Source organism: Zosterops lateralis (assembly GCF_965231275.1).
Source record: "Zosterops lateralis genome assembly, chromosome: Z".
In the NCBI taxonomy this organism is placed as follows: Eukaryota; Metazoa; Chordata; class Aves; order Passeriformes; family Zosteropidae; genus Zosterops; species Zosterops lateralis.
This window is the reverse complement of record NC_139800.1, coordinates 20,513,319-20,540,849: the sequence shown is the minus strand read 5'-3', so window position 1 is coordinate 20,540,849 and position 27,531 is coordinate 20,513,319. Positions and strand designations below refer to the sequence as shown.

At 50.0% G+C, this 27,531-nt stretch overlaps 1 protein-coding gene across 1 annotated transcript; it reads right to left on the bottom strand.

The window, feature by feature from the left end:
• Nucleotides 1-60: 60 nt before the first annotated feature.
• Nucleotides 61-15,459, bottom strand: LOC310923052 (carbonic anhydrase 14-like). Its single transcript, XM_083884126.1, has 12 exons — nt 15,270-15,459; nt 8,395-8,418; nt 7,093-7,263; nt 4,794-4,936; nt 4,051-4,143; nt 3,727-3,793; nt 3,315-3,472; nt 3,041-3,176; nt 869-892; nt 667-690; nt 466-559; nt 61-326 (listed from the first exon to the last, which is right to left on the bottom strand). The coding sequence occupies exons 1-12, from the start codon at nt 15,412-15,414 to the stop codon at nt 263-265; spliced, it is 1,143 nt and encodes a 380-aa protein (XP_083740252.1). The 5' UTR covers nt 15,415-15,459; the 3' UTR covers nt 61-262.
• Nucleotides 15,460-27,531: the final 12,072 nt, after the last annotated feature.

Here is a 27,531-nt window from a genome sequence, read left to right as displayed (position 1 = left end):
AAGGTGCTGTTTCCTTCCCCATGGCTTCCCACAAAGGCAGCAGAGACAGCTGGTACCATGGGAGGATTTTCCTTTTTTTTTTAATAGTTTTTAGCCTTTTTTATAACAAAAATATCTATTGGGGCCAAATGCTGCCCCTCAGACAAACAGTCCATGTGGGCAGCCCATGCAGCCAAGGTGTGCTGGAGCACTGGTCTTTGACTTGGGGTGGTGGTGAGGGGAGGTGAGGTGGCAGGCTGAGCATGCCGCAGAGGTGTGGAGTTTATGCAGTGTTCTCGGTGCTGGCTGCCGTGTAGATGACCTTGGATTTGGTCGGCGAGTCCAGCCTGGTGGGGAAAGAAAGGAGGGGGACTGTTACACCAGGCAGGGGGTCTTGTTGCCTGAAACCAGCATTAAACCCCGTTCTCATGCTCTGGACCCATCCTGCCCCCAGGCACTGTCCTCTTGTGTCTCCCCATTGCTCACCGTGTGTTCTGGCTGCGGTGCTTATAGATGTACAGCAGGAAGGCCAGTGCTGTGACAGCAAAGAGCACCCCGAAGAGCACAGCCAGCACATCTCCTGCAAGCCAAGCATAGCTGTGTTACTCTGGGGGTCTGGCTGAGTAAGAGGAGACAAGGAGCAGGCAGAGGGGGCACAAAGGACCAGCCTTGGCTGACCACACATACCTGCATGAAATGAGCTGGAATGTCCTGAAAAGGAGACAAAAGACCAGAGGATGAGAGCCAGCAGCGTGGATGCTAGAGCAGCCCTACAAACCCACTGTGGCTGCCCGCTCCAACTCAGCACATGGCTTGCACAGGACCCCAGTTCCCAAGCAGGTACACCCCCTGCCCCCCTTCCCCTGCTTTGTACCAGCCCCTCACCTACCTGCTGTTGCTGAATCATCAGTATCTGTAACGAGAAACAGCACAGTCAAGGAGTTGCCTTTGAAGTATTTGGGGAGGTAAGTCTGAAGCCTGCAGGCTTTTGGGCCCCACTTCCTAAGTAGGGCTACCCACAATACTCCGCATGACCCATGAGCAGGGGAGAGCTGCCTGCCACATCCTCAGCAGCTCACAGCATCTTGCTGCAGGAAGCCCAGACCTGACACCCTGCCTGAAGCACAAGAAGAGGGGAGAAAAAAGGATCCCTGAACCATAGCCCCCACCTGAGCCTCACTGAGCCCAGCCAGAAACTCCCTCCGCTGTTGTTGCTGCAGCCTAGGAAGCAGGCAGGGTGCTCAGCACTGCAGCACCTCATGACTGCATCTGAGGCACCTGGGATGAGCCCAGCAGGCAGCAGCCATGGGGACAGTTGCCTGCAGTGAGATGGTCAGCAACTCTGAGGGAGGAGGTGGCCATACATTGCAGGTAGGGCATTTGGCATGGGGATGGCTTGGCAGCCCTATGTGCTGGGAGGGAGCTGGGCTGGACAAATGTTTGACCAGCATAAAAGCATGGCTTATAAAGAGCTGCATTATCATCTGTTCGTGGCTCGGGTATGGTGCACAGAGTGGCACTATCTATGGGCTCTATCCTGCTACGTGGCTGCTGCAGGAAAGCTGCTGCCTCCACCCCACAGCTCCGGACAGGAGTGGTTATCCCTAATGAGGTGGTAGGCAAAAAGATCAACAAGCATGGGAACAGAAGGTGCAGCTGCAAGCAGAACAAGATGTGACCCCACAGCACTCCATCTCAGTGCTCAGCAGCCCCAGGGCTGAAGCAGACAGTTAGCACTGATGTGGAGAGAAACCCCCAACAATCCTGTGCACACAAGGCAAGGGACAGTAACCTCATTCAAGAGTACTGAAACATTCTCCTGGCACTTCTGGGACAAGATCTTTGTGGCTTTGCTACAATGGGGATTTTTGTATAGAAATAGCAAATAATGAAGAAAAAAAAAAAAAAAAAAAAAAAAAAAAAAAAAAAAAAAAGGTAGAACTGAGCAACACTCCCCTTGCCCCAGCACTGGGAGGCTTTGGAACAGCTTCTGCAAGAAAGTAGTAAAAGAAAGGCTTGGAGGTAAATGGAAAATATGATAAAGTATCTAAGAGGTTTACCAAAGATAGAGCATGCCAGCCTAACCCGATATCCTTCTTTGATAAGTGATATTCTAGACAAAGAAAATGCAGTAGATTTTATCTCTCCCAGCTTCAGTGAAGCATTTGATGCAGTGCCACATGGGAAACTGCTAGCCAGGCTGAAGACCACAGTGATTAAAAGCCTAGAGCCATTAGCAAGCAGGCTGCAGGTGGAATGGTGAGGGAAGTGCCTTGCACCACATTGTGTGGTTATCGAGGCATTGCCCAGAGGCCTGGGACCAACCCTGTCCTGTTCCTATTAGTCACCTTCACAAAAGGTGTAGGAAATGGCATCAGAACAGAAAAGGAACAGGATGTTAAACAGAAAACCCCCAGTGACCTCACGGAGCAGCAATGAGCAAAAATTCAGTGATGCAGAGCAATAGTCACACTTGAGGATTAATAGTGATTTCTACTCATGCCTTGAAATCATCAATGCAAAAAAGGCCTTCAAGGAGAAATAGAAGGTGAGCATTCAGGGACCCCTCAGGCAGAGGACTGTGTGCCTGGCTGGAATGGCTGTGAGGCCCCACTGGCAGAGCACAGCCTTCAGAGGGGTCCCCAACACTGTCTGTCCTGCAAGATTTGGAGGAGGGGTCTTTACTGCAAGCTTCTATCTCTGGCAGCTCCTACTGAACTTATCTATTGTATTTGGAATTGCAGTAGCTAGCTGGAGTGCTAGGACCTGCCTGTTTGCCCTTGACCATGCATCCCCTAGTCCTACTACCATTATATCTGCAAGACTAAGGATAAAATAAATTTCTAGAAACCAGTCTTCCCCCGGCAGTATGAAAGAAGTGTGGAAATGAGAGACAGCAGGACCTTAAGACTAGAGCTGCCACATGTCCTTTGCTGGGCAGGTCTAACCCATGCAGATGCTCTGTTTCTGTAAGATACACAAATCACTCACTCCTGCTGCTGGTCCCATCACTGCATCCCTGCTGCTGGGAGCAGCCTGAGCACACTCATGCACTCCTTACCAGGAATGTGCTTCACTGAAGGGGTGGTCTGGAAACTCGCCAGCACCCGTCGCCCATGCAGGTTCTGCACTGGCCGGTAGTTGTTCTGCAAAAGCTCATCCTCAGGGCTTCTCAGGGTTGAAACCAGCACTGACATCTGGAAGGAGAACGATGTGAAGAGAGTAGCATCCATCCCGCCTTTGGGAGCAGATGAGCTGCAGTGCACTGGCACAGGGTACCTGCACCAGCTTACAGGGAGAGGCCAGAAAAGACCCAGTGCAGAGCCCTGACAGACCTGGTCACGAGAGAGCAGCATGGTATGGTTGAAGATTGTCCATTTGACTGTCTGGTAGCAGGGAGGGGTGGTCAGAGAGCCATTATAGTGGAAGTAGAGTTTCAGGTTGGCAGGCAGCAGACCTGCAATGTTAAATCCAGACACCAAGGTTTCTTGTCCTGGGAGAGGAAGCATAATGGGAGTGAAACTGGTACAAACCCCTTAAAGGACAACAGCATGAAGATCATGGGCAGTCTGGTGCTGCACTGCAGCCACTAGAGAAAGAGCAGTTGGTTTGCCCTGTGGAGGCAGGGGAAAGCAGGTGGACTGCCTGCTGCTGAGCAGCTGGTTGCTGCCTTGCTCTGCTGAGCAGCTGGTTTCTTTGCTGGGCTGCAGCCCCTGAGACAAAGCACAAGATGGGACAGGGCCTTACCTACTTCTTGGATTTCAGGCAGGTGCTTAAGTATTTCATTGTAGTATTGGTTCTCCCCATGCCCAACCTGCAACATAGAGACCCCACAGTAACAGCAAGGCCAGGAGCCAAAGGGAGACAAGATAGTGATGGCAGTGCCAGAAGGGAGGTATTGGTCCTTGAGAGAGGCACCCTATCCCAGAGACCCCTTCATTCTTATCAGGCCCGATCTGCCCTTTCTCTCCCTTTCTTCTAAATTACATTTGCACTTCTGCCAGTCTCCAAAACTGTGTCAACTTCGCCCGCTCCAGTCCCATCCTCCCCTTGCTTATCCATGGAACTCACCTCCAGAAAGGCTCCCAGTACAGCCAGGCCATCTGGGTGAACCATTGCCTCTGTAAAGCTGTCATACTTGGTATTGTAGTGGACCACATGGATCTGGAAGGGAAAATTGCAATCCCATTGCTGGATGGACACCACTGGGACATGCTCACTCCCACAGGGCTACAGCCTGCTGACACAAGGGCTGTGAGATGAGTACCACTGCAGGGTAGGGAAAATGCTGGTGGGACCAAGAAAATCTGCTGCTGCAAAGCAGCCAGCATGAAGCTCTGTCTGCAGAAACTTCATGGGTCAGGAACAGCAAACCAGCACTCTGTCCTATGTAACAGAGGCTAATACTGCAGAGCCAGGCTCAGTTTGAGGACAGCAGCTAGAGATGGAGGGATAAGACCAGATGGGAGCTGGTAGAGCAAGAGGACAGTGTGTACAGAGTAAACAGTCCTTGTAGCTCCCAAAGCAGGCTCACAGTGTCCAGGGAAGCTGGTTTCCAAAGCCTGGGGACTGCCACAGCTCCTGCTCCATCAGCCCAGAACCAGGCTTCAGCATAAGTCTGGGCTCAGCACCAAAGTGTGGCCAGCTACACTGAACTCCATTGCTGCAGAGCTGCTCAGGATCCTGGCCAGGAGTTACAGCCCACATCCAGTGACAACCAGAGCCATGGGCAAGGAGCACCACAGCTTTCCAATGCCTTCCCTGCCCAGCACCATGAGGGAAAAGATGCACCCAGCAGCAGGAGGGCTCCTTACCTCAGCAGCAAAGCGCCGCCCATTGATGGTGTGCTCCGAGCCGGGTCCTGACGGGGAGCCCCAGTGCAGGTGCAGCTGCACAGCTCGATACTGCTGGGCATAGCCACCAGTGAGGGCCAGGGTCTCGGGCAGATCAAGGACAACTGCAGAGGCAGAAGGAAGAGGTTGGTAATGCAACATAAACCCAGTCCATTCCACAGGTATGCAAAGGAGGTGTCTCAATGGAAACAGTCATCCTGGGCTTCTGGAAACTGGTCATAACAGAAAACCTTGCTTTCCATCTGTCATGAGGCTGTAAGCAAGCCTGTCAATGTGTCAGGGCTTAACTTCTGACTTAAGGTTGTAGGATACTGTAGCAAATACGTCAGTTTCAAAAATAGCTGCTACGAAAATACTGGAAAGTGAAGAGCCCCTCTGCAAAGACTCCCGGGGCCAGATCCAAGCCAAATGTTATCCAACAATTTATTCAGTAAGTGAGAATAATATAAAGAGACCAGGGACAAAATTCATAGAGAAAGATACTGGCAGAGTGGTGAATATCTATGAGCAGGGCAGCTGGACAGAGAGCAGCAACTCTTAGCGAGCTGGGACCTTTCAAAGGAAGTAGCCTGCAAGTGTATGACAGCAATGAAGCTAGTGGCACAGAAGCATTAAAATTTTTGAAAGCACTTGCAGCTAAAGTTTTCGCCTCTTTGGGTACCATAAATTCATACCTTGTTTTTTCTTTACTTTAATGTGGTTTATCCAGCTATTTTGGATTTATGTAGCAATGTGGCAAATCTAAAACTGAGTTACCTAGATGTGGCAAAAGTATCAGGAGCATCCCTGGACCCTGAGAAAGGCTGTCCTATCCTTTTAAGCACCCTTTCCTAATTTTTAATGTAAGGTATTTTACTTTTTCGTTTTCTCATGGGGTGCCCCGTAGTAACATCACTGGTGGGGCACAGATTTGGGATTAACCACATAATGGGGTTGTGATGAGTCATTTGCCATCTTGAGCTCCTTGCTGTTGGGTTCAGAGATAGAAAACTCAAATACAGGAAGTGAGAAACTGTTCCCTCCCTATGAATGTATCTGCTTTTACACTTCTTTTGTATAAGTAAGCCATTGTTTTCCTTTAGCTAACTACCTGAGTCATTTTCAGGCCCCCTAAAAAGCTTATATAGCATTTATACTTTGTTACCAAAATGAGTAACTGTACAAATATCTTACTGGGCTTGCAACTTCTTATTTATTTATGGCTTTTCATAAAGCAGAGCAGTGGTTGCCACAATAAAAAGAGGCATCCTAAAATCATGTGAGAAAAGACTTCCCCCCTCCCCAATGAAAATGCTCTCACTTCTTTTCTAAACACCAAGCAACAGCAGATGCCAGGGTGTCTAAAATAGCAACTACTGAGCTCAACTAGTTTAACTCTGCAGGCACATTAGGGCAGGAGGCCACAATATAGAGCTCTGTGCATGCAGCACACAGCTGATCTAACCATACACAGCAAGCCTGACCTGTCAAGTTTGCTGTATACACAGGTCAGCTCCATCTCGTTGGCTACCAGGGCAAGGAGGTGCCTTATCACACCGTCAGCAAGTTCTTAAGTCCCTTTCTCCATAACCTTTTCTTAGCTCGGGGACTGGCAGACACCAGCGTGCACAGAACATTCTGCCTCCTCCAAGAAAAAGCCGGTAGCAACCAGGTCCAACCATCCTCAGCTGTGGAAAGATGTGGTTTTCCTCCGTATCTGGAATACTGAGGCTGATACTAAAATAACGTGAATAAGTTGTGTCCAGAACTTTACAAAAACCATTCCAGTATTGAAAAAGGAAAAAAAAAAAAAGACCTATAAAATTTTCTTAAGATCTTGAGATAGAATCCTTAAGTACAGACAAAGTAAGGTGGTCATGCCCTAAAAGACATATGTAGGTAGCTTAAAGTCTAAGTCATATCCAGAGACTGATGAATCCTTTGAAAGTGAAATGCAGGGGAAGAACCAGTGGCCAAAAACTTGCATCAGAAGTATCAGGCACACATTTTTAAAGAAAATTTGGAGTTAACAAATTTCTGGAGCCAGCTCCCAAAGGCTCTGGACACCTCGGAGCTCCACCTCATCCAGGAAAACAAATGGACCTGTAAAATTTCTACAGCCTGTTGCTTCCCTTTTGGCCTAGAAGGCAAGAGGGTGCAGCCTGCAAGACAATCTCCTTCCTGGAGGCCAGGGGAAGGGAATCAGAGAAGCCCAGTCCTGCTGTGAGAGTCTTAGCGTCCTCTCCTTGTGCTCCAGCCCCTACAGTTGCCTCTGACCCACCTGTGTGCCCATTGTTCTTCAGCTTGAGCTGCTTGTTGGCAGGCAGGCTGTAGCCAGAGAGCTGGATAGGCCGCAGGTCAGGGCTGAAGATGGCCTGATCAGTGTCAACATTGATAGGTGACTGCTTGGTGCCCCCACAGTCCGAGTAGTCCGTACTCCAGTGCTTCAGGTCTGGTGCAAGAAGGGAGGGAGGAACTGTCAGTGAGATCTCCAGGGTGAGGATACCTCCAGAAAGAAGGTTTGGGGGTATTGGGGAAGGGGACTGGCAGTGGCCAGAAAAGTAGCCATGCACAAAAGTTCAGCTTCCATAAAGTTAGCTTGGGAGCAGCTTTATGCCAACATGTGACTGAATGCAGCTGTATCAGGAAAGGTCTCAGAGCATGGTGAGCTGCCAGGAAAGTCTATTTTTGGGGTGTTTAGGAAGAGTGCAAGAAGATCATTTACAAGTGGACTTGGCAAGCCAAGATGCTGCTGCCCTGCAGCTCATCACACACTTGCTGCCTTGCACAGCCTGGCCTCTGGCAGGTATTACCCCAGTGCTGCTTGAGCAAGGTACCACAGTGCTCCTGGGCTCTGTGGCAAAGGGCCAGCTGACATGACTGGGTTGGCTGCTGAAATGGCCACTCTCCCCAGTACCACAGAAACTTCCCTTTGCACTGCAGAGGGCTGCTTCTAGCATGTCATGGGCCAATGCAAACTCAGGCTTGCCTCCAGGCCAGCCCATTCCAGGACCCCTGTAAATATGGAGCTGGTCATCAGCAGTTTAACCAAACCCCAGAGTGATGGTGCAGTAAGTTTTAAGGGGTGTATCTGCCATAGCAGTGTGGTGATGCCATGGGTGCTGTGGAGAAGCCCCCCAGGCCTTGATGGGAAGGCAGGGCCAGGCAGGATGGGGAGGGAGGGTGACAAAGGGCAGAGGTGAAGACAAGCTAATCCCTGGGCTGGTCAAAGTCCCAGCATGGGCTGCAAATCCAGTCCAGGGAGAGCAGCCTTTTCCCCCACTTGGCACAGGGTCAGGAGAGCCCTCATTCAGGGAGGAGCCCTTCCCTATGGGGCATCCCCCCACACCCAAGGGGCTGGGAAAACCCTCATTGGAGCTGCTGCTTCCTGGTGAAATCAGATCAACCCCTGGCTCTTCAGCCCATCCATGCCTGAGCAGGGGCACTGTGTCAGGGTCAGGCAGGAGGGAAGGGCGAGTTGTGGAGTGTGCACAGAAGCCTTGTAATAATTAACCACAGCTGGATCAGTTCCAGGATCTGCTGGGTAGTAGGAAAAAAGCAGAAGTAACTGCAGGGTATTTACCTTCATAGCTCCAGTGGCTGTGGCCTTGAAAAAAAAAGAAAAGAAAGAACCACATGAATGGAAGGGAAAGGTTGTCAGCAAACACACCTCTGCCGGGCAGCAGGTCTCTGGGCTCCCACTGTTTTCCATCCCCCTCCCTGCCTTTGCTTTCCCATTTCTCCCTCTGTCCCAGGAAAGGACAGGTTCCCAGAGGATACTGCCTTCTCAGAGCACAGCCAGGTCCCCTGCAGCTGTCAGTCAGAGGGAAAACCACAGGGCTGACATTTTGTCATCATCCTTAAAAAGGAAAAATCAGAGATACTGACTTTCATTATGGAGCAACTGTACTAGCAGCTGCTCCAGAGCTGCTCCCACTGCCCCAAGACAAGGCACTTCAAAAGTGCAGCTCTCACACTCCACAAGGAATTTGGGCAGCAAGATGCACTGCACCATGCAGATGCTCTCCTTCCACCTGGGAAAGCTGCTCTGGGGGTGGGAGCACAGGAAGAAAAAGAGCATTGAAACTTTCTCTTTATATCAGCAAGTGCCTCTGTGGTGGGGATGGACTTTCAGAGGAAAATGTGCCAGGCCAAATGCTCAGCTTCTGTCCCCAGTTCTAACTCATATAACCACCCAAATTCCCACACAGAGCTTCATAAGGTCCTACTATGGAAAAACCTTTCCTTAGGAAAAGCAGGAGGGGAGATGGGGGATCCCATGCCAGGACCTCTGAATTTCTTGTGTCACACATCGGTCACACTGTGACCACAGCAGGGCAAGATGTGACCTGAGCTTCCCATAGCTGGTGGTGTGCCCATGTGCAGATCTAGAGGGGACAGGGCCCTCCTGGGGAGGTCTTGAGAGTACCCAGTACTTAAAAAGCTGGACCTTGCACTGTGACTCTTCTCCAGGGCTCCCAGAAATGCCTGGATTCCTGGCACATCATTGGAGGTGGCCTTAGAAGTCCACTAGAACCTCTTCTCCGATGCCCCTGACCAAACACCTTGGCTATCACCAGCCCTTCTAAACAACCAACTCAAGGCAAAGGGAGTGGGGCTCAAATTTGGCCCAACCAGGGAAACACGGTCCAAAAGGATTATGTGCCTCCTCTCACTGGCACAACAGGTAATTCATGCTCTCCTCCTCTGACTTGTCCTTACCAGCAACACTGTCACTGCAGATAGGCTGTTGGCACTTCCCAGCCTGTGAGCGCAGGAGCAGAGAGTGCCAGGATGGGACAGGTTTGGGGCAAAGGGGGGGCATTCATACAGCAGCAATAACATGGAGGAGCACTTACAAGGTACAGTTGAGCCCAAATATCATCTCTGTCCCTTGGTGGGGCCACTTGTCTGCCAACCTTGCCAGGATGCAGGAGGGTCTCAGCAGGAACTGCTCTGGCCCCCATCCCTGCTGATGATAAGAGCTAGCGACACGCACTTGCTATTAATAGGAGTGGATTCCAGCTCAGGGGTGAGAAAGGAAAAGGCAAGCTTTCCCAGGCCCAGCTGTCCTGTGCAAGGCCCTAAGCTCAGCAGGATCCTGCCCTCCACTCAGCGAGGATCCAGGCACGGGCACTGCTGTGGGTCTTGATCCATCTGTCCATCTGCTGCTCAGTAGAGTGGATGACCACAGCCTGACTGGGCTGGGAGGGGCTGGAGGATGTTTAGGGGCACTGGAGTGTGTTGTAGAGATGGGAACAAACCTTATGGCTCCCTCCAGTATGACTGGTGACTCACCTCTGCCACATTTTTGACCCTCAGGAGCAATGCTCAGGAGCCTCTTAGGTATTCCCAAAAGCATAGGAAGAAGGAGCAGCAGAGGACAGGGCAAGCCTCAGCTGCACACACCAGGAAATGTGCACCCTAGGGCAGACTGCAGTGCCTTCTCCATGTCTGTTTGCATAGCACTGCCCAGGGATGCATCCAGCTGTGCTACAGCAAGCTGAGGTTCATTTATCCTGCCCACCTTGCTCATATAAAAGGTATCTGCTACCCAGGCACTGCACAAAATTCAGAGAACATGGACCTTCCTCTGGAAACACCATGTATCTTCTCCCACACTGCTCACATTCTCCTACCCCTCCTGGCACTATCTGCACAAAGAAACACTCACATTGAGGCAGTCCTGGCACAGGTAAGGCACGGTACCCCAGGGCTGGGCACAGGGTACTTTGATTCACTGCACACGCCTCAACTGGCACAGCCCGCCCTGACACCCCACTTTTTGCTCACCTCCAGGGACTCTGCCTGGACAGAAAACAGCTCAAATCTTGTATCACAGATTGAGCAATAGCCCCATGCTGACACCTGCCCTGCTGTGTCAGCACTGTGCCAATTACCTCAGGTTCCCACATCTCCCAGCGCACTCCTATTCCCACAGCCAAGGGGGCTCTAGACCCTCCTTAAAGCATCCTGCCAACTCAGCTCGGCAGCTTTGGAGACCCTCAATGCTGCAGCTGCCAACACACCCCAACACAACACAACAGATGCCAGGGATGTCTTGACATCAAACTCAAAAAGGTACATGAGCTCTTAACCACCCACTGAAGCCCCCCTGAGTGTGTTTTCCCATCCCATGGATCTGGGTGCAGTGATGGCACAGCCAGGCCACCCCCTCGGGCAGGCATCTCTCAAGTGCAGCTGTGCAGGCTTGGGCCCCCTTGGCACACACACCCAGCGCTGCAGGGGAACGCCGAGGCGAGTCCAGCCGGGGCACCGGGTCAGGCTCTCAGCATCCGCCCCTGCTTCGGCACGGCTCGGAGGAGCCCTGCACTAACTACTCCGATCCCTTCCACTTGGGGGCATTTGCAATCTCGCACCCCTTTACCGTGAACATTAACCCACTGCCCTACCCAAGTGTTGATTTGCGTAATTCAGTCTGCCTCCCACACTTCCCGCCGGAGCACGTTTTCTCCTTCGAAAAGCTGTGTGATGCCAGGTCTCCTTTCTGCTGAACTGCTGCCGCTGACCACAAAAGACGTGGCTGCACCTCGGCAGCGGGCGCTGAAGCTCCTTGAATGCCCTGCCTTTCCTCTGAGCACCCACTGCCCCGGCAGGGACAGCAAAACGTTCCCGAAAACGTGGGGGGAAACAGCCCGGGTGATGCGATGTCCATATCGGGACATAACGTGCAAGAAGAACCACTTGCAGGGATTCCCGCAGGAAAACATAGTAGGGTGCTGACAGGAGCTGCCTGCCCTTGCAGACCTCCATTGTCAGCCGCATAGAGCCCTCCAGTTCACCTGAGTACTGCCTGCCACCCGCCTTTCCCCAGCAGCCCGCGATCCAGCCAAGTTTCCCACGAGTTTCCCCCCTTCACACCCTCCCTTTGTGCTTTCTCCTGCTGTTCCTTGCTCCCACTCAGCCCTCCCATTCTGGGATACAGGCTTTGCTGCAAGTGCCAGCTCCTTTCCCTCCTTGACATCCAACACCATCCAACAACACTTTCCTGCCGAGTTCAGGCAGACGCTGCCATTACCAGCGTGCTGCTCGGCATGTCCTGCAGCCCGGGAGGAAGGGTAGGAGCAGCTTTCGGCAGCGTGACGAGCCAGCTCAACCACTGGCTGCTGTGAATCCCACATAGGAAAGGCACTGATGCAGCAAGCTGCACCTAGTAAACCTCACCAAGGGTACACAGGAATGGACTCCAGGATCATTTGCACAGACCAGGAGCAACCCTCAGCAGAGCCAAACAACAAGGAAAGAGACCAGGGGGTTTGCTCATGGACCTGCACCTCCCATCCTGACTTTTTCATATTTTATGGTCTCCACAGTCTGAGGCTGCTGCAGGGCACCTGACCACACTGAAACCCATGTGCTGTTCACAGGGTGGATGCTGCCTGACAGCAGCACAACTGCTCGTGCTATCTCCTCGCCTTGAAGCTTGATGGCTCATGTGTGGCAGGCAGGACAGCAGGCTTACTTCTAGCTCTTTCATCCTGCTCTCTTATCCGCTGGGCACATGGTGGTGCCTTCTGTTCAGCCACAGGGAGTGCTGGCATCTTGCCAGAGCCTCCTCTTCCCATTGGAACCCAATCCTGAGCCACACCTGGCTCAAAGTCCCATGGAGTGAGTTCAGTTCACAGATGCTGAATCAGGACCACCATGCTGTGCCCTGTCTATGGATCAGTCCCAGGCTATGAAGGGATCAGCGGAGCTCATGGCCCAGAGGAAAGGGTAGGTGGGGTATTATTCCTGAGGGTCAGTAGGCAAGGAGGTAGCAGGACATGCAGAGATGTATAGAGTGCAGGTCCCAAAGCAGGGACCAGCTACAGCAGCCAGGTCCCAGCCTACAAACCACATCCAAACACCCCGTCCCTTGAAAGCAATAGCCCGACTGTGGTACTGGACTGTGCCACTGTGCTCATGCTGCCCAAAGCTAGCTCTCCATTCTGTGGCAAATATAGTCTGGGCAGAGGGGCATATAACCTGAGCATCCTTCTGCCAAGCCTCACAGAAAGTGTATCTACGGGAGGGCTGTGCCATCCCAGCCTCACCTCCTGCCTGCTTTCTCCATCCAGACACAGTCCTGTGCAGCAGCACCGAAGTACTTTCAGCCCAGGACACCATCCCATGTGCTGCCCATTGGGGGCACTGATCCCTCCCAAGTCTGGCAGCATTAAAGCCCCTTTGTGTTTATAAACTCTGACCCGTTGCAAGCCTTTGGGATCAGCCTTTAATCTGCCACTGGTAGCACAGGTCGCTGCAGGGATTGTTCTTTGTTCTCCTAGGGGAGGACTGCCTGGGCTGTGGAGCTCAAGAGTGTGCCAACTCCCCCCGTGAGGGGCAAGGGTTTGGGAGGAGAAAAGGCATAGGGCAGGCTTTACCCCAGGGCATGTTCCTGCTCCTTCCAACCCCAGCTGCCCCAGCAAGTGCTGGGGGAAACAGGAAACAGAGTGCTGCCAGAGAAAGGGCCATCACAACAAAAGGGATAAAAATGGGGAAATCCCAGAGGACAGATCAGTGCTTGGAGCTGGGGAGAAAGATGAATAAGGAGTATTAAGCAAGAAAAATACATTCATCTGGAGGAAAAAGACATTGGGGAATGAGCAAAAAGAGGACACTGAGAGCAAAACACATCTGAATAGGTGGAAGAAGAAACAGAGAAAGGGAGATACTGTTTTCCAAAGACACACTCAGTGTGGGACTCAGGTCTCTGGGCCCGCCAGGGTCTTTTCAGGGAGCAACCTCATGGTAAATCCCTGAGCACATGCTGAGTGTCATGGGCCGGGGAGCCCCCAGCCCTACCTCATGCGCAAGCCTCAAGGAAGAGGGAACCAGCTCACCACCCAGCAGAGGTGCTGAGACACGCAGCTCCTGGCACCTGGCAGGAGCCTTGGAGGGTTCCAGCCATTACCTGCTTCTCACGGGATTCCACCCAGATCTTCAGCCTCTAACACTGGTATAGCACGTGCTAACTTGCCTGTTCCTTACTGACCTCCTGGCCACCTCCTTTCCCCTTCTCCATCCTGGTCCTCCCATCCCCCCATCCCATACCTCCTGTGGTGTCCAGCCCCTTGGCCAGCACAGCACACCTGTATGCCGAACGCCCGACACCCTCCCACCCTGTGGCCTGGGTTATTTAACCTCTGTGGCAAGAACCATCTGCATCCCCATCTCTGTCCAGTGCTCAGCCTGGCAAGAGCAGCTCTGGTAAGAAAAGTGATTCATTAGAGTAACAAAAGCAACTCCTGGCATGAAACAAGCCCTGGTCCTACCACATGGCAGCTGTCCTGGCACAGGTCAGGACAGCTCCTTACCAGAGGCAAAACCGAGTACACGCTATGAAGCTGAGCCCGGGAAACAAACCTGTGGGCAAAGTGAAGACAAGGAGCACGACCAGAGACAGCAACGTCCCAGTGCAGCACTCAGCCCCAGAAAAGCAATCCACAGCACTCCCCAAAATCCCTGCAGAGTACTGGCAGTGCCATAGCCTCCAGTCAGAAACGAGACCGAGACCAAAGATCCAGGACTTTTCCCCTGAACCTGTAACTCTGAAAGCCCCCACATCACCACCAGCAAGACATCTCACGGGGAGGAGGAGGGGCACACAGCCCTGCAGCCCTGCGTTCTGTCACGTCGTCAGCCGTGAGGCAGCCCCCCTCCAACTCTGCAGCGGGGCCAGTCCACGTTCTTGGTGGGCGGTGGGGGGACGAGATGGATGCAGGGCAGAGCAGCCGACTTTGTGTGGGATAAAGGGGACCGGCCACCGTTCACTCCGCCGGGGTGCAGGGTCCGAACCTCCGGGCGGTCCTCAGGAGCAACCAGGGACTGCTTGGTGTACACCCCTTGTATCTCCATCTCGGGAAGCTCTGAGCCCCTCAGTCTAATGCAAGAGGGACTTAGTGAGGGAAAAGGGCTACGGACAAAGCGAGGGGCCAGCCCCTGGACAGGGGTCGGGCCAGTCGAGCCGCACGGGAGTTGGCGGGAGCAGGGACAAAGGCAGGGACGTGCTGGGGGGTGCAGCGCCCGCATCTGGGCGATGCTGTGGTGGGGACACACAGGGGTACCTCATCCTGGGGCGCACCTGGAGTCCTAACACGGGTGCACCAGGAGGTACAGCAGCCCCCCACCCCCAAACTAAACAAGGGGAGAACTCCCTGGCATTGGGGACACCTCTCCACAAAGCATCAGACATCTCAGAACCAGCACCCCTTGCACTGGGGCGCTCCACTCATCAAGGACTCCCAGCCCAGCAAGGGAAGGAACCCTGTGTATCAGGGCACCCCTTGTATAAGACACCCCAAACTCAGATTGGGGTGCCGCACGCATCAGTGTACTTAGGCACTGGCGATCCCAAACTAAGCTCCGAGGCTCCTCGTGCACAGGGACCCCAAATGCAGCAGCGAGGTGCCCCAGGACTCATGGAACCCCGCGCACCCAGGGAACTCTGCTCACCTTTCCCCGGGGAATGCGGGGGGTCCTCGCCGCCGTGTTCCTGGTCGCTCTCGCTGTTGGAGCCGGCACGGCCCAGGGCGGGCAGGAGCAGGAGCGGGAGGAGGAGCGGGAGTAAGAGCGAGACCCGCAGCGCGGCGCGGTTCATCTCCAGCAAGTGCGCGGGTGCGGGACGGCGGCTCCGTGCCTGCCCGCCCGCCGGCCGCACGTAAGTGAGAGCGGGCGGGGAGGAGGCGGCGGCTCTGACTCACGCCTCCGTTACCTTTTATAGGGGCTGGAGCCAAAGTCTGCCGCCGCACGGTCCAGCCAGGTGAGCCGCCCGACGCGGGACAAGAACACGGGAGTCTCCCCGGAGGTGCCCCTACCCCACCCCAGTCCCGCTCCGGACGGTGGAGCGGGGGGCGGGGGAGCCCAGTCGGCTCCTCAGTCCCTTCAGCTATGGGTGTCCCCTCTCCTAAGTGATGGTTCAAGGATCCCTCAAAGATGGGGGCCCCCTCTCCCTAGCAGTGGGTGAAAGAGCCAGTGGGTGCCCCCTCTCCTCAGTGATGAGTGAAGGGACTCTCAGTAGTTGGTGTCTCTGCTCCTTGGTGTTGTGGTTGGGATCACTCAGCAGTGGGTATCTCCTCTCCTCAGTGATGAGTTTGGCATCAGTCAGCCATGGGTTTCCACTCTCCTCAGCAATGGGTGTGTGCTCTCCTGTTGGCACCCCTAGGCCCATGACTGGCCCCTCTCCTCAGTGGTCAGTCAGGGACCCCTCCATCATGGATGGTTTCTCTCCTCAGAGATGGGTGAAGAACCCACCAATAGTGGCTGTCCCCTGCCCTCAGTAATGGTGTTGGGACCTCTGGGCAAAGGGCCTCTCTGTGGTGGGTGTCCACTCTCCTCAGCAATGGGTGAAGGACACTGCTGTATGGAGGTGCAGATCCCACCATGGCTGTCCTCTCTCCTCAGGTGTCCTCCTCTCCCCTCTTGCAGTTAAGGAAAACATTTCTGTGGAGGCTAGAGGATGGTGCAACTCAACTCTGGGCAGAAGTCCTTCTCCTGCCTTTCAGAGGTGGCAGGAAGCATGTGGGTGCTGCTCAGTGTATGTATACAGTGTACCTGGATACCAAAAAGTTTCGAACAAGGTCCTGCACCAAAAGTGACTGGGCACTTGGACAACAGACCGAGGTCCACGTTGGTAGATGCAAAGTGCTGCACATTTGGTGTAATCAAGGATATATGGCATGAGTGTGGGCTTTAATCAGCTAATGAAACACATTAGAGAAGAGACCAGAGAGTCGTGGTGAAGTCAGCTCACCACTTGCCAAGAAAAAAGTGAGGTGAGCATCAGGGATTATCAAGAAAAAAACACAATCCAACCCAAAACAAAAAATCCTGTGGAATAAATCTCGGGTGGAACCTCCTCTCATTTTTTGTCCTTGGTTTTGTTTCACCCATCACAAAAGGGTCAGGAACAGAGACAGTATGCATGGGGTCCCAGGGCTGTTTGGGGGCAATCGCGATTTTCATGTAAAGAAGGAGCAAAGCAGACATGGCTGCCCAGCCTGTTGGAGTGAACTCTGTGCCCATAGTGTCCTGGCTTGTATCTCACCAGAGAGCAGGGAATGAGCACTTGCTCTTTTGGGATAGCGGATTTAGAACACAGTCAATGAAAATCATTGAGAAGGAAATTTGCGTCCAACAGCAAATTATTTTTTTCATGTGGTGCAAAAGGGAATGGGAAAAATCTTTTCCCTCAACATGTAATTTGTGGACACATCAAAAGGTACTGGACAAGTCAGTGGGATATTGTGCCTTGCTCTGCAGCACTGCCAGAGTCCCAGCCCTGTGCCATGCCCCATAGACTCCACACCTCTGCTAAACCAGTTTGCCCAGCTCTTTCCCAGCCTAAATCATTGGTCAACCCAACACCTTCCTTTATGAATGTGCTCAGCATAGCCGTGTGAATCCATATCCACAGGCTTGCCATTGCTGCAAAAAGGCTCAAGGTCCATCAAGTTGTACAGAAGATCTGGCTGGGGCTGCATTTTGTGCTGAGCAGAAGGAACATGTGCCAAAAGGTTGGCAGCTGGGGACACAATCTGCTGTCCATTGGCTACCTGGGACCATGGGCTTCTGCCATGGGCTGCACCAGAGATGGTCCCTCTCTCCTGGCCTTAACAGAGAACTGTGTCTCCAGGGGTGACCTGCAGGTAGGATCAATGCAATTGTCCTGATCCACCTTGTTCCTTCCAACATCAGATAAACTGAGCAACCAGATAAGAAGATATTCATTTGTGAATGCTCAAGGAAACAGGGCTGTGGGGAGAAACAAACCAGAAACTGTAATTCCAATGCTCTCTCCTGCTCCTTATCCTGTGGTTTATCTAAACAGTCTTTATCGTGAAGGGAGATGAAGAAGGCAGTTTTATACAGCAGAGGAATTACAGACTCAGTCTACACTTTTTTTCAGGACAAGCCCCATGAAATTTCCCACCTCACACCTGAGTCTATTAATTCTGATTCCTTCTCCAGGGAGGTTACCCTGCATTCTCTTTGCTGCCCTGACTTTCTTAGGTTTCATTGTCCTTACTCTCTACTGCTCTTTGAGCATGGGCATATAATATCATGGCTGCTGTAACTGCACGTGTCTTCTTTCCACCTGTGATCTCTTACACTTTGTCAGTTCTTTTGTAGAGATGACATTTGGCAGCTGTGGACACTTAGAATGAAAGGTGACTCCATCATCAGGGCACTTGGTCTCGATAGTGCCTCCTGGGAGTGCTGGAGTTTGTAGATCACAGCCACATTCCGTGAGCCTTGCAGGCCACACAGGGAAGAGCACAAGGAGTTTGTTGTCCTGCTCAAGATTCACACCAGTGCTATATCCTCACCAAAAGCTGTCCCCTGGGATTTCCTGTCAGAATTATGTCAGGGGAGATCTGATCAGAGGGATTCAGCCCTCTGCAAACAGCCCAGCACTGTGCCCTTCTTTGCTGTGAGCTATCTGGAAATATGCAGCACTAAACTTGTGCTCAGCTCAACACGGATCCTGCCCGAGGCACAAAACACTGGAGTACCAGGGAGCTTCTCCAATCCTGTACAGCACAAGATGCACTAGGCTGAGATAGAGTGGGTGTACTTCTGGAAACACTGGCTGGTCTTGTTTCAGTTCCAGTGCTGTAGGGAGGGACGACCTCTAAATGCTTGTAAAAGGGTTTATTCTCAGGAAAAGGATGTCATTCCCAGGAAAATTAACTCATGTTAAGGAAAGTTTTGGATGTCTAGAAGAATTTTGGCACTCTGGGCCTGATTCAAAATTGTACCAGTAATCCTTTCCCACGGGATATACTAGTGAATTCCTGAGCTTATTGAGGGCTTTTTGTCTGTTACTTTTAATGTTAAAAACAGAGGACACTATTTTATCGGTGCTGCTGTTGTGCCTATTCACAATTTAGAGTTAAGTTCCCTGGATGATTTCCAAACAAAATCAGGCTGTTCTATACCAGTCATTGCAGTGAATCCCAGGTACCAGCACTTGCAGTTTGTATTTCATTACTGAGATTTTGGTACGACTGACTAAATGACAGTCCTTCCTTTGAGGTGATATTAATCTGCTTTGCAATCACGAAAGCTGTAGAAAGTGTCTCCTCACAGGTATCTTTACTTTCATCTTCACATCTGTACATTTGTTGCTGGTGCCATCAGCTGCCCAAGCTCTACACCAACACAGTACTTGTCTCCAGCAGATAACCAGCTTCCAGTGCCTGGGGGTAGGATGACAAGGGATATTGTGAGGAAAGAGTGTTAATTAGCTAGTTGTTTTCCCTTGGATGTCTAGCATAATAATCCCAAGTTTCAGAGTAACCCCAGCACATGTGCCAGTCTAGATCCTGGTTGCTCTTCTCTGTGGCCAGACTGTAGGAAGCAGGTAGCCAGGGGAACAAACTGGCCTGGGAGCTCCTAGACTTGGGCCAACCTGATGTATGTGAACTGTTTTAAAACTATGAATTCTAGCAGCTGTAGTTGGGATGGGTTTAAAAGATATATTTTAGTTTTTCTATTAACAGTTATAAGGTATAATAGTTACATGCTCATTGTTGCCTATTTGTTAAAAACAACTTGAATAACGGGAAGTGGAATTTTATTTTAAGAAGCTTGCATCCAGATCTGAGTCTCAACATATAAAAAATTCTTTAAATTGAAAAAGTCTGACTTCAGACAAAATTTACATAAGGACCTCTGGATCCTTATGTCAGTATGTTCCAAGTAGGAAAGCAATCTCCCCAGCAGCTGCTGGCAAGCACCACCTACACTGTTGTTTCAGCAGGACAAAAATGTGGAGATGTGAAACTGGAAAGAACTTCCAAGAGCCCTGAGGTGTGCCATGATCTCTCTTTAGCAGTCAATACATCAATCTTTTTAATTGCAGCAAACAAAACAAGAGTTTACCTATATCTGTGTCCAAATTAGGACTGACAATCCTTGCCTGGGCATTGAGTTTGATAATTCTTTTTTAAAAGCAGCTTTGTGGCCTCCCTCACAAAATGATGAAGCCACATGTAGAAAGCAGTTGTCTTCCTCCTGCCGTGTGTTTTCTTGGTCTTACCATAAAACCTCAGAGTTTATAATTTTTTTTTGAATTATCCTTTAAAGTGAATTTATTCACTCCTATATGAAGGCTGCCCTTTTGGCAGCATTTATTCCTGATATATTTATAGGCAGCAACTCTATCCCTTCTCAAACTGAGTTTTGAAAGTTTAGAACAAAATCTGAAAGAGTTTAGCTTGTCAGAGACTAAATGCCCCTTCTGCTCAGGATCTCTGCACCTCTACAAGGTTTAAGTAATCTTTTCTGAATGTAGACATGCTAAATTACACATTTAACCTGCATGGAAAACCCTTGTCCTGCCACATGTGAAACCACTCACAGCAAGCACACAATTAGGTGGTTTGCATGCTCTTCTATTTTTTTGTTTTCCTGCAGGAGTTTATAGCAAGAATTCTAATTACCAGCTTATCAGTGGTCAGAATAAAAGTTCCATGACAGGCAATCTCCACAGCTCTATTGCAGCCACTTGATTTTCAGCTGCACAGCAGTGTTTCTCAGTTTGTTTCATTGGTACATTCTTCCTCCTTGTGAAGGTCCCTAATGACACTGTTTTTAAGTGTGGGTCTTAAAATGCACTTCAGTGCATTTCAGCAATATCTTCTTTACCATGCAGGGCCCTTTTTTTAAAGATAAACCATTAGTTTTCCCTTTTAAAATTGTACTTTTGCATTCCTTGTCATCTTTACTCTAATTAATGCTCACATTTGAAACAACTTTAAAAAGGTGTTGAAATCCTTGTAAAGGAACCCAGAACATTTCCTTTGTCCAGAGAGAATCTAGATTAGTAAACTAAAAAAATCACTGTGGCAAATTTGCATTCCTCTTTTAATCCTTCTTCTCCTTATTCCATTACTTTTCTTCTTCCAAAGACATCCAGATCTCTTTTCTCCACTGAAAGTGAGGTACCTTTTTTCTCTGCTGTGACACTGCCTCTGGCTAGAAACCAGACCTATAGACCAACTATTGCTTCTTTCATGTCTCAGGGTGCAATTTTCAAGCCCTTTGAACACCTTAATCTCTAGACTTTATTCTGGATAGGATGGCCTGTGCTTACACCTGCTTGTCCTCTTTTTCTGTTCCCCTGTCTCACAACATGGAGGTGGATGCTTGTCTGGTTGAGGAGTCACACCTAACACTGGATTTTTAATCTTCACACAGGTTCCCCTTCTCTATGCTCTTCTCCATCAAAGACTACTAAAGACCCTTTCATGAAACGTTGGAGTTTCCTCTGCAGGTTCTCAGCTGGGAACAGTTCTCAGGTTTTCCATGCACAATTTGACCTTTGAGTCACTGCATTCTTTGTTAATTGACCACTTTTATTATTGCTCAGATTCTTTGTTCATCCTCAGTGTAATTCACCGTAGATATACAATCACAGAAGGCTGGAGTCACCACCTAAAATATTTAGATGTTATTGAGGACACAAATTTCAAATGCTTTTTGTACTGAGAGAACTAAAAAATTCCATGCCAGTCCTTGTTCCATGCCAAGTCCTCATGCCTCTCAGTCCAGGCGACTTCATTAACTAGTTTCTGTAATTTATTGCTCTAAGTTCTGTCCTTGAAATTAAGTATCATGATTGTAAACATTTGTAACCTTTCACTAGGTGTAATTAAACTTTTATCAGTGGATATAAGGTTCTTTTCTATAACCAGTCTTTGTACAATATTGCCCACACACCTAAGAAATCATGTTAATGACCACCAGCTCAGGCTAGTTCCGTAGATGTTTAAATTGAGCAAGCCTTGGCTGGTGCCAGCAGCTTCAGAGCAAGCTCTGAGCTGTGTTATAGTCACAGGAAGCTACCGAGCTACTCCCCCGTTGAGAACTGGCATTAGGGAAAGAGAAACAATGTCTCAATGAATAAGAAATTAGCAGAGTTGAGGATCTTGCCTGTAATTTACAGAAAATTGTGAAACGCTTTCTGGTGAAATTTCCTCTGCACTGCAAACTTTATACCCTAGAAACCAAACTTGTTTTTGCTGCTTAGGAGATACTTGATGCTGGTTAGGACTACTCAGATAGACCACAGACACCGTGGATGACTGTGTGGCCTGCTGCATGATGCCTTTTTCTTCCTTAAGACCTTCTCCAAAAGGGGGATTAGAGTAGTAAAGCCTCTGCTGGGGCCATAAGACAAGACAAGACAAGATAAATATACAAAGGGGAATTCATGGAAGAGCAGTTTAAAAATAACCGCTCTGAACCATTGTTACAGTGTCTTATTAACCTAAAGCAGTCAAAATAAAATAAAAGGAACCTGTGATGGAAGATCTCAGTGGCAGGTTAGAGACCTAGAGATGCAAGAACAGTCACCAGACCATTCTGCCAGGGATCACCTTACCCAACCACCCTGGCACCTAGCCTGGCAGCTTGCACATGATCCATGTTCACTTCTGGGAAACACATAGCCAGAGCTCATAAACCTTCAGGGGACTTAGGATTTTTCTTAGAACTCTCCTCCAATGGATGTTGAAATTATACACTTTGTATTTGTTTTTCATTAGTCTGATTAACACCATGCTGCTGCTTCTCATTCTGCTGTGTGGACAGTCCAACATTCTGAGCTGTCCCTGTGTATTTTCCCATATTGCACTTGAAGTACCCCTCAATAGCCACCGTGATAATTAAAAAAACAAGGCCCTTTAAATTAATCTCTGGAGGACACATTTCCAGCCTGAGAGTCTATAATTTTTTCCTGTGAGTTCTCCAATTTTCCACAAAATTATTTCAAAGACATGGACACCAGAACAGGACACTTTACATGAGCCACAGCCTCACCAAAACTGCTCACAGAAGAGGAATTCCTCCCCTATTCCCACATACTAATCCAAGATCTGGGTTGGAAGGTGTCATTGCCCAGGGCAGGAGAATTGGAACAAGATGATCTTTGGGGTCCCTTCCAATCGAAACTATTCTGTGATTCATTGTAATTCATCATTGTCTGGAAAAGCATTAGCTCCTTCTGGCACAGTATCCTGGTAGGAATGCATACCATTCTGCTTCATACTCAATACTATTTTCTAACATATGGATTTCCAAGAAAAAACCTTTTATTTCCTGAGCCTGCCCTCCTCTCTGCCCTTATGCTTGGCTTTCATGTCCCATGAATTTGAAGAGACCTGTGTCACTCAGGCCTCACCATAAATCCTCACCTTGAGCATATCTGGGATTTTGCCAGAGGGTCCTGGTATTAACCTCCATACTAGAGATTACCCCTACACAGAGCCAGTTTCAGCAGAACTCCTGACAGTCATCCCAGCAGGTTGTTTAGCAGCAGGAGAGAACTGCTCTGCTGTCAAACACAGAAGCTGAGCTATCAAGGAGTTCACATGCCCTGAGCACCTCTGGCAGTGCTTTTGTGGAAGCCCACAGACAGGGAATTGGATGTCTCTTTAACACATAGCAGCATATCCCAGGGCCAAGGGATGTCAATGCACTCTTTCACCTCTGTTCTTAAGAATCATTCTTGTCAGAGAATGAGCTGGCAAAATAGGCTGAGTAAAAGGAAGTCAGATTCACAAATGACACTTGCAGGGTTGTGACACAGGAGAGGAGACCCAGAAAGACACATGGAAATCATGAGGCTGTAACATATGCTGCGGAGACTCCTCCAAGGCAGTACAGACCAGCACAGCACAGCTCATCCCCCAGGGATGCTGCAGCCTTCCAGCACCTCTCTGTGCCCTCAGTGCCAGCTGCACACACACAGCCATAGGGCAGGGGCTGCATCTTTCACAGAAGGACACTGGTCAGATGCAGAGAGATGCAGGACACGAACAAAAGGGGTTTTACCCATGGCCACTTGGCTTATAAAAATCTAAGAGGTCTTAAGTCTCCTCAGCAGGTGCCAGTCTTGTCCTGCACAGCTGCAGATGGGGACTGGGCTCTGCTGCATGCAGTGACAAGCAGCAGAGGAGATTCAGGCAGAGATCTCAGAATGGACATGCAGCTAGAGCTCCCACTGGCAGCACTCACTGCCACGTGATGGCTACAGAGCAAACCTCACACCCATGACTACTGCACAATAGTGCAAACATAAAAGACCTATATATCAAACAAGCCAAACAGCTCTGCACAGCAGGGCACAGCATGTCCTTCATCACAATGGGATGAAACTTTATTCATCTTGCCAGACCCGGTGATGAAGAAAAGGTGGAGTGAACCTGCTTATCACAGACACAAATCCAGTTTTCTACCATACAACCCAGTCTGGGCACCACAGGTCTGCTGTGTACACATCTGTGGCCAATGTCCGTTCACACATGAGCTGAAAACAAAATCACCAAGGAGAAAGGCTGGGAAAGAGTCCTGGCTGGGCAGCACCCGCAGGGCCAGCCTTGTCTCCTGAGCAGATTCTAATGCTGCTGGGTGACAAATACAGATGTGAGGCACTATCACAGAAACTACTTTCTCAGAACAGAAGCAGTACAGCTGAAAAATGGTCTTTTGGGCTGAAAGGACCAGTGCTCTGCTTTGTGAACACCATACCCATGCTCATCCCCTCTTAAGTGCATTTGAGACTTCATAAACCCTAAGCCAGACCTGGCAAAGCCTGTATTGTAGTCTTATACCCATAGAGAATCATAAAATAATTTAGGCTAAAGAAGATATCTATGACTTTTGAGTCCAACGATTAACCCAACACTGACAGATCCACCACTAAACAGTTTCCCCAAGTGCCAACATCTACATGGTTTTTGCACTTCTGGGGACAATGATTCCACCACTAACCTGGGCAGTCTGATCTAATGCTTGATCACCCTTTCAATTAAGAATTTTTTCTCAATATCCAATTATAGCCTTCCCTGGTGCAACTTGAAGCCACTTTCTCCTGTCCTATCAACTCTTCCTTCCAGTTCTGTCTCCCCTGGTTTTTGTCTCCTGTTAACTTCTGGCTCATGGCAGTGCTCCACCTCTAAGTGACACAGCATTTTAGGAGACAGGCCAGACCAGGGTCTTCAAATCAGAGGGGCCTGGGAAAACCAGCCCCCCCAGCCTGAAGTCTGTGACTGATGTCTGCTGGGAAAGGAGTGAACAGCCCAGCACCTCCCGGGTGAAGCCTTTGGGGAGCCAGCAGGACTTTGCTGCCAAACCATGTCTGCCTCAGATGTATGACACTGGGGCACTGTTTTAATTTAAAATGGATTAGGCTTTGTTTTCTTTTTAGCACAATAACATTGCACGCATTGTTGGGCGATAAAACCCACAGATAGCTCTGCCAGCAGGGTGTTGGGGTGGACGTGATCAGCAGCACAGTCTGCGCTGAGATGGCGAAGGGTGTGGGGAAAGCCTATAGAAATGTGCTGCTGCCAGGTCCTGGGGAGGCCCTTGCACAACTGCTGAAGAGCTCCTTCCTCAAAGAAGGCAGAGGAGCAGCCCAGAATTTGGATAGCAGCTGGAGCTGGGCACAGGTGCAGGGCAGCAGAGACATGTGTGAGCCTTATGTCACTCCTACTCAGCTGTGCAAGGGGAATGATGCTGATGACTCCTGGGAGGACACTGTGAAAAGGAGGCAAGGATGTCTCAATAAACCACAGCATCTCTTGGTTAACCGTTGGTTTTCCCAAGCTGGTTCTCCCTCTTCCTACGTGCTCCTCTCTTGGTTTTCCTGGGCTTGAGCTCTGCATTTAGCTCTGGCACATGAGAGGAGCATTTCCCGAAGAAGGTGTGCTTGCAAAATAATTTTGTTCCCTGGGTTTCCTGGCAGGACCTTGGTATCATGTGCACCAGGTTCCTTCACTACCCTAATCCATGCCCTTTGGCTGGCAACAGCACAAGGCAAAGGGGTGTTATTCAGCAGCACTGCCCCTGATCTGCAGGAAACACTCCTAGAGCATGAGGGCTTTGGGGTGCTTCAGGGCTGAACAGCTCAGTTTCGGGACATTTACCTACAACCCATTCTGGTGTTACAGAACAGCTATAATTTTTTCCTCCTGCAGAAATAGAGAATTCCCTAACAAATCTTTCTACAGCCACAACAGCTCACCAAACTAGTGTTATCAAACAAGCCGGCCTTTGCAGGTCTCTGACCCAGTTGTTCCTAAATCTCTTCTTCAGTCACATTTGCTTGTCACATGTGTGATGCCTGAGGAAGGTGATGCAGGCATCAAAATGCAGCAGGAGTGCTCCCAAGATGTTCATCAAGCAGCTGGGGACCTAACCCCATGCAGCTTTCTGCACATCATTCTCCCAGTACTTCTTTTGCCTGAAACTCTTTATAATGTCTCATGGCTTTTTTTAGCATCAGTTTTGCTGCTGACGTGCTCCAGACCAGGCAACCCTTGGTTCAGAAGTTAACAGAAGGCACCAGGCTCTCCTGGGATCATTTGTCACTGCTAAAGGGACTGCTGGATCTGATAGGGTAAAACCTTTTAGCAGGGCCTGTTGTGATAGGACGGGGGCAATGGCAAACTGAAAAACACCAGTTTTTCAGTTTTACACCATTTTAAATCAATTTAGATTAAATATAAGGAAGAAGTTTCTAATAATGAGGGTGGTGAGGCTGCCCCACCCCTGGCAATGCTCAAGGCCAGGCAGGTTGAGGCTTTGGGCAACTGGTCTAGTGGAAGGCACCCCTGCCCATGGCAGAGATGACCTGGAATATGTCCTTTCGAATTTAATCTATCCTGCAATTGTATGAGCTCCTGTGGATGTGCTGCGGGTTGGGCTCAGAGCATGCTGCAACACAATATGCAGTGTACCATGTATGTACTAATCCACAGCATGTAGTGTAACCATTGCTGCTGCTTCAGGGAGGAGTGAAAAGCCTCAGGGGCAGCATGAGAAAACCTCTAGCTCTGCATGACACCAGTGTCCATTGGCCCTGACCTGCCAGGAAAGTGGAAAAGTCCAAACCAGCCAGACAACAAGTCTGTACAGGCCCTCGGAGCAGTGTGCTCCCCAGAGAGAGCAGTATCAGCATGCAGCCTTCTCCTGGCTGCCCAGGGAACAGAAAGAGGATAGATGTTCTGAACAGCACAGGAAAGAAGAACCAATTCCTACTGCTGCTCAAGTGATGCCAGGAGAGCCACGAGGAAAGGAAAATGTCGCCAGGTGGGGAGGCAGCCTGGGCACTTTGCAGAGGCTGATGCACAACTGAAGTCCCAAGTGGACAGTCTGAGAAGACAGAAAATGAGGGAGGATGAACCAAGTGTTAGCAGCAAAGCCAACACACCCCCAGAGTCTGCCCAGCTGGAGGCCCTGCATGATGTGAGGACTACATGAAAGCCTTCCCCTGGGCCATCCTGGACTTCTGGCCAGGTGGTTCTGTGGTCTCTTGTGAACTTGATACACCATGAACTGACAAGTTCTTTCCTGGTTGCAGTTAATTAGACCTTCATTTTACACAGAGACTTTTCTAACAGGTATAATTACAACAGGAATGCAGAGAGTACAGTTTCAGTTCCATCAGATGGAGATAATTTCCTCATCCCACAATCTTGCAGCATATTATCTGTCTGACATATGAGATCCCATTTTTTTAGAGGGGGAAAAAGAGTCAGTAAAACACTTAGCAATAACAAATTCAGTGTCATTAAGTGGGGCAATCACAGAGCTATGACTGCCTCAATTTATCTACCTCTTCCTGCAGAAGTGCTTCTCAGTGCTATATCCAGTCCTGTTGCTGACAGAAATTATTAGGACTCAAGGGCAATGAAGATCCTTTGCA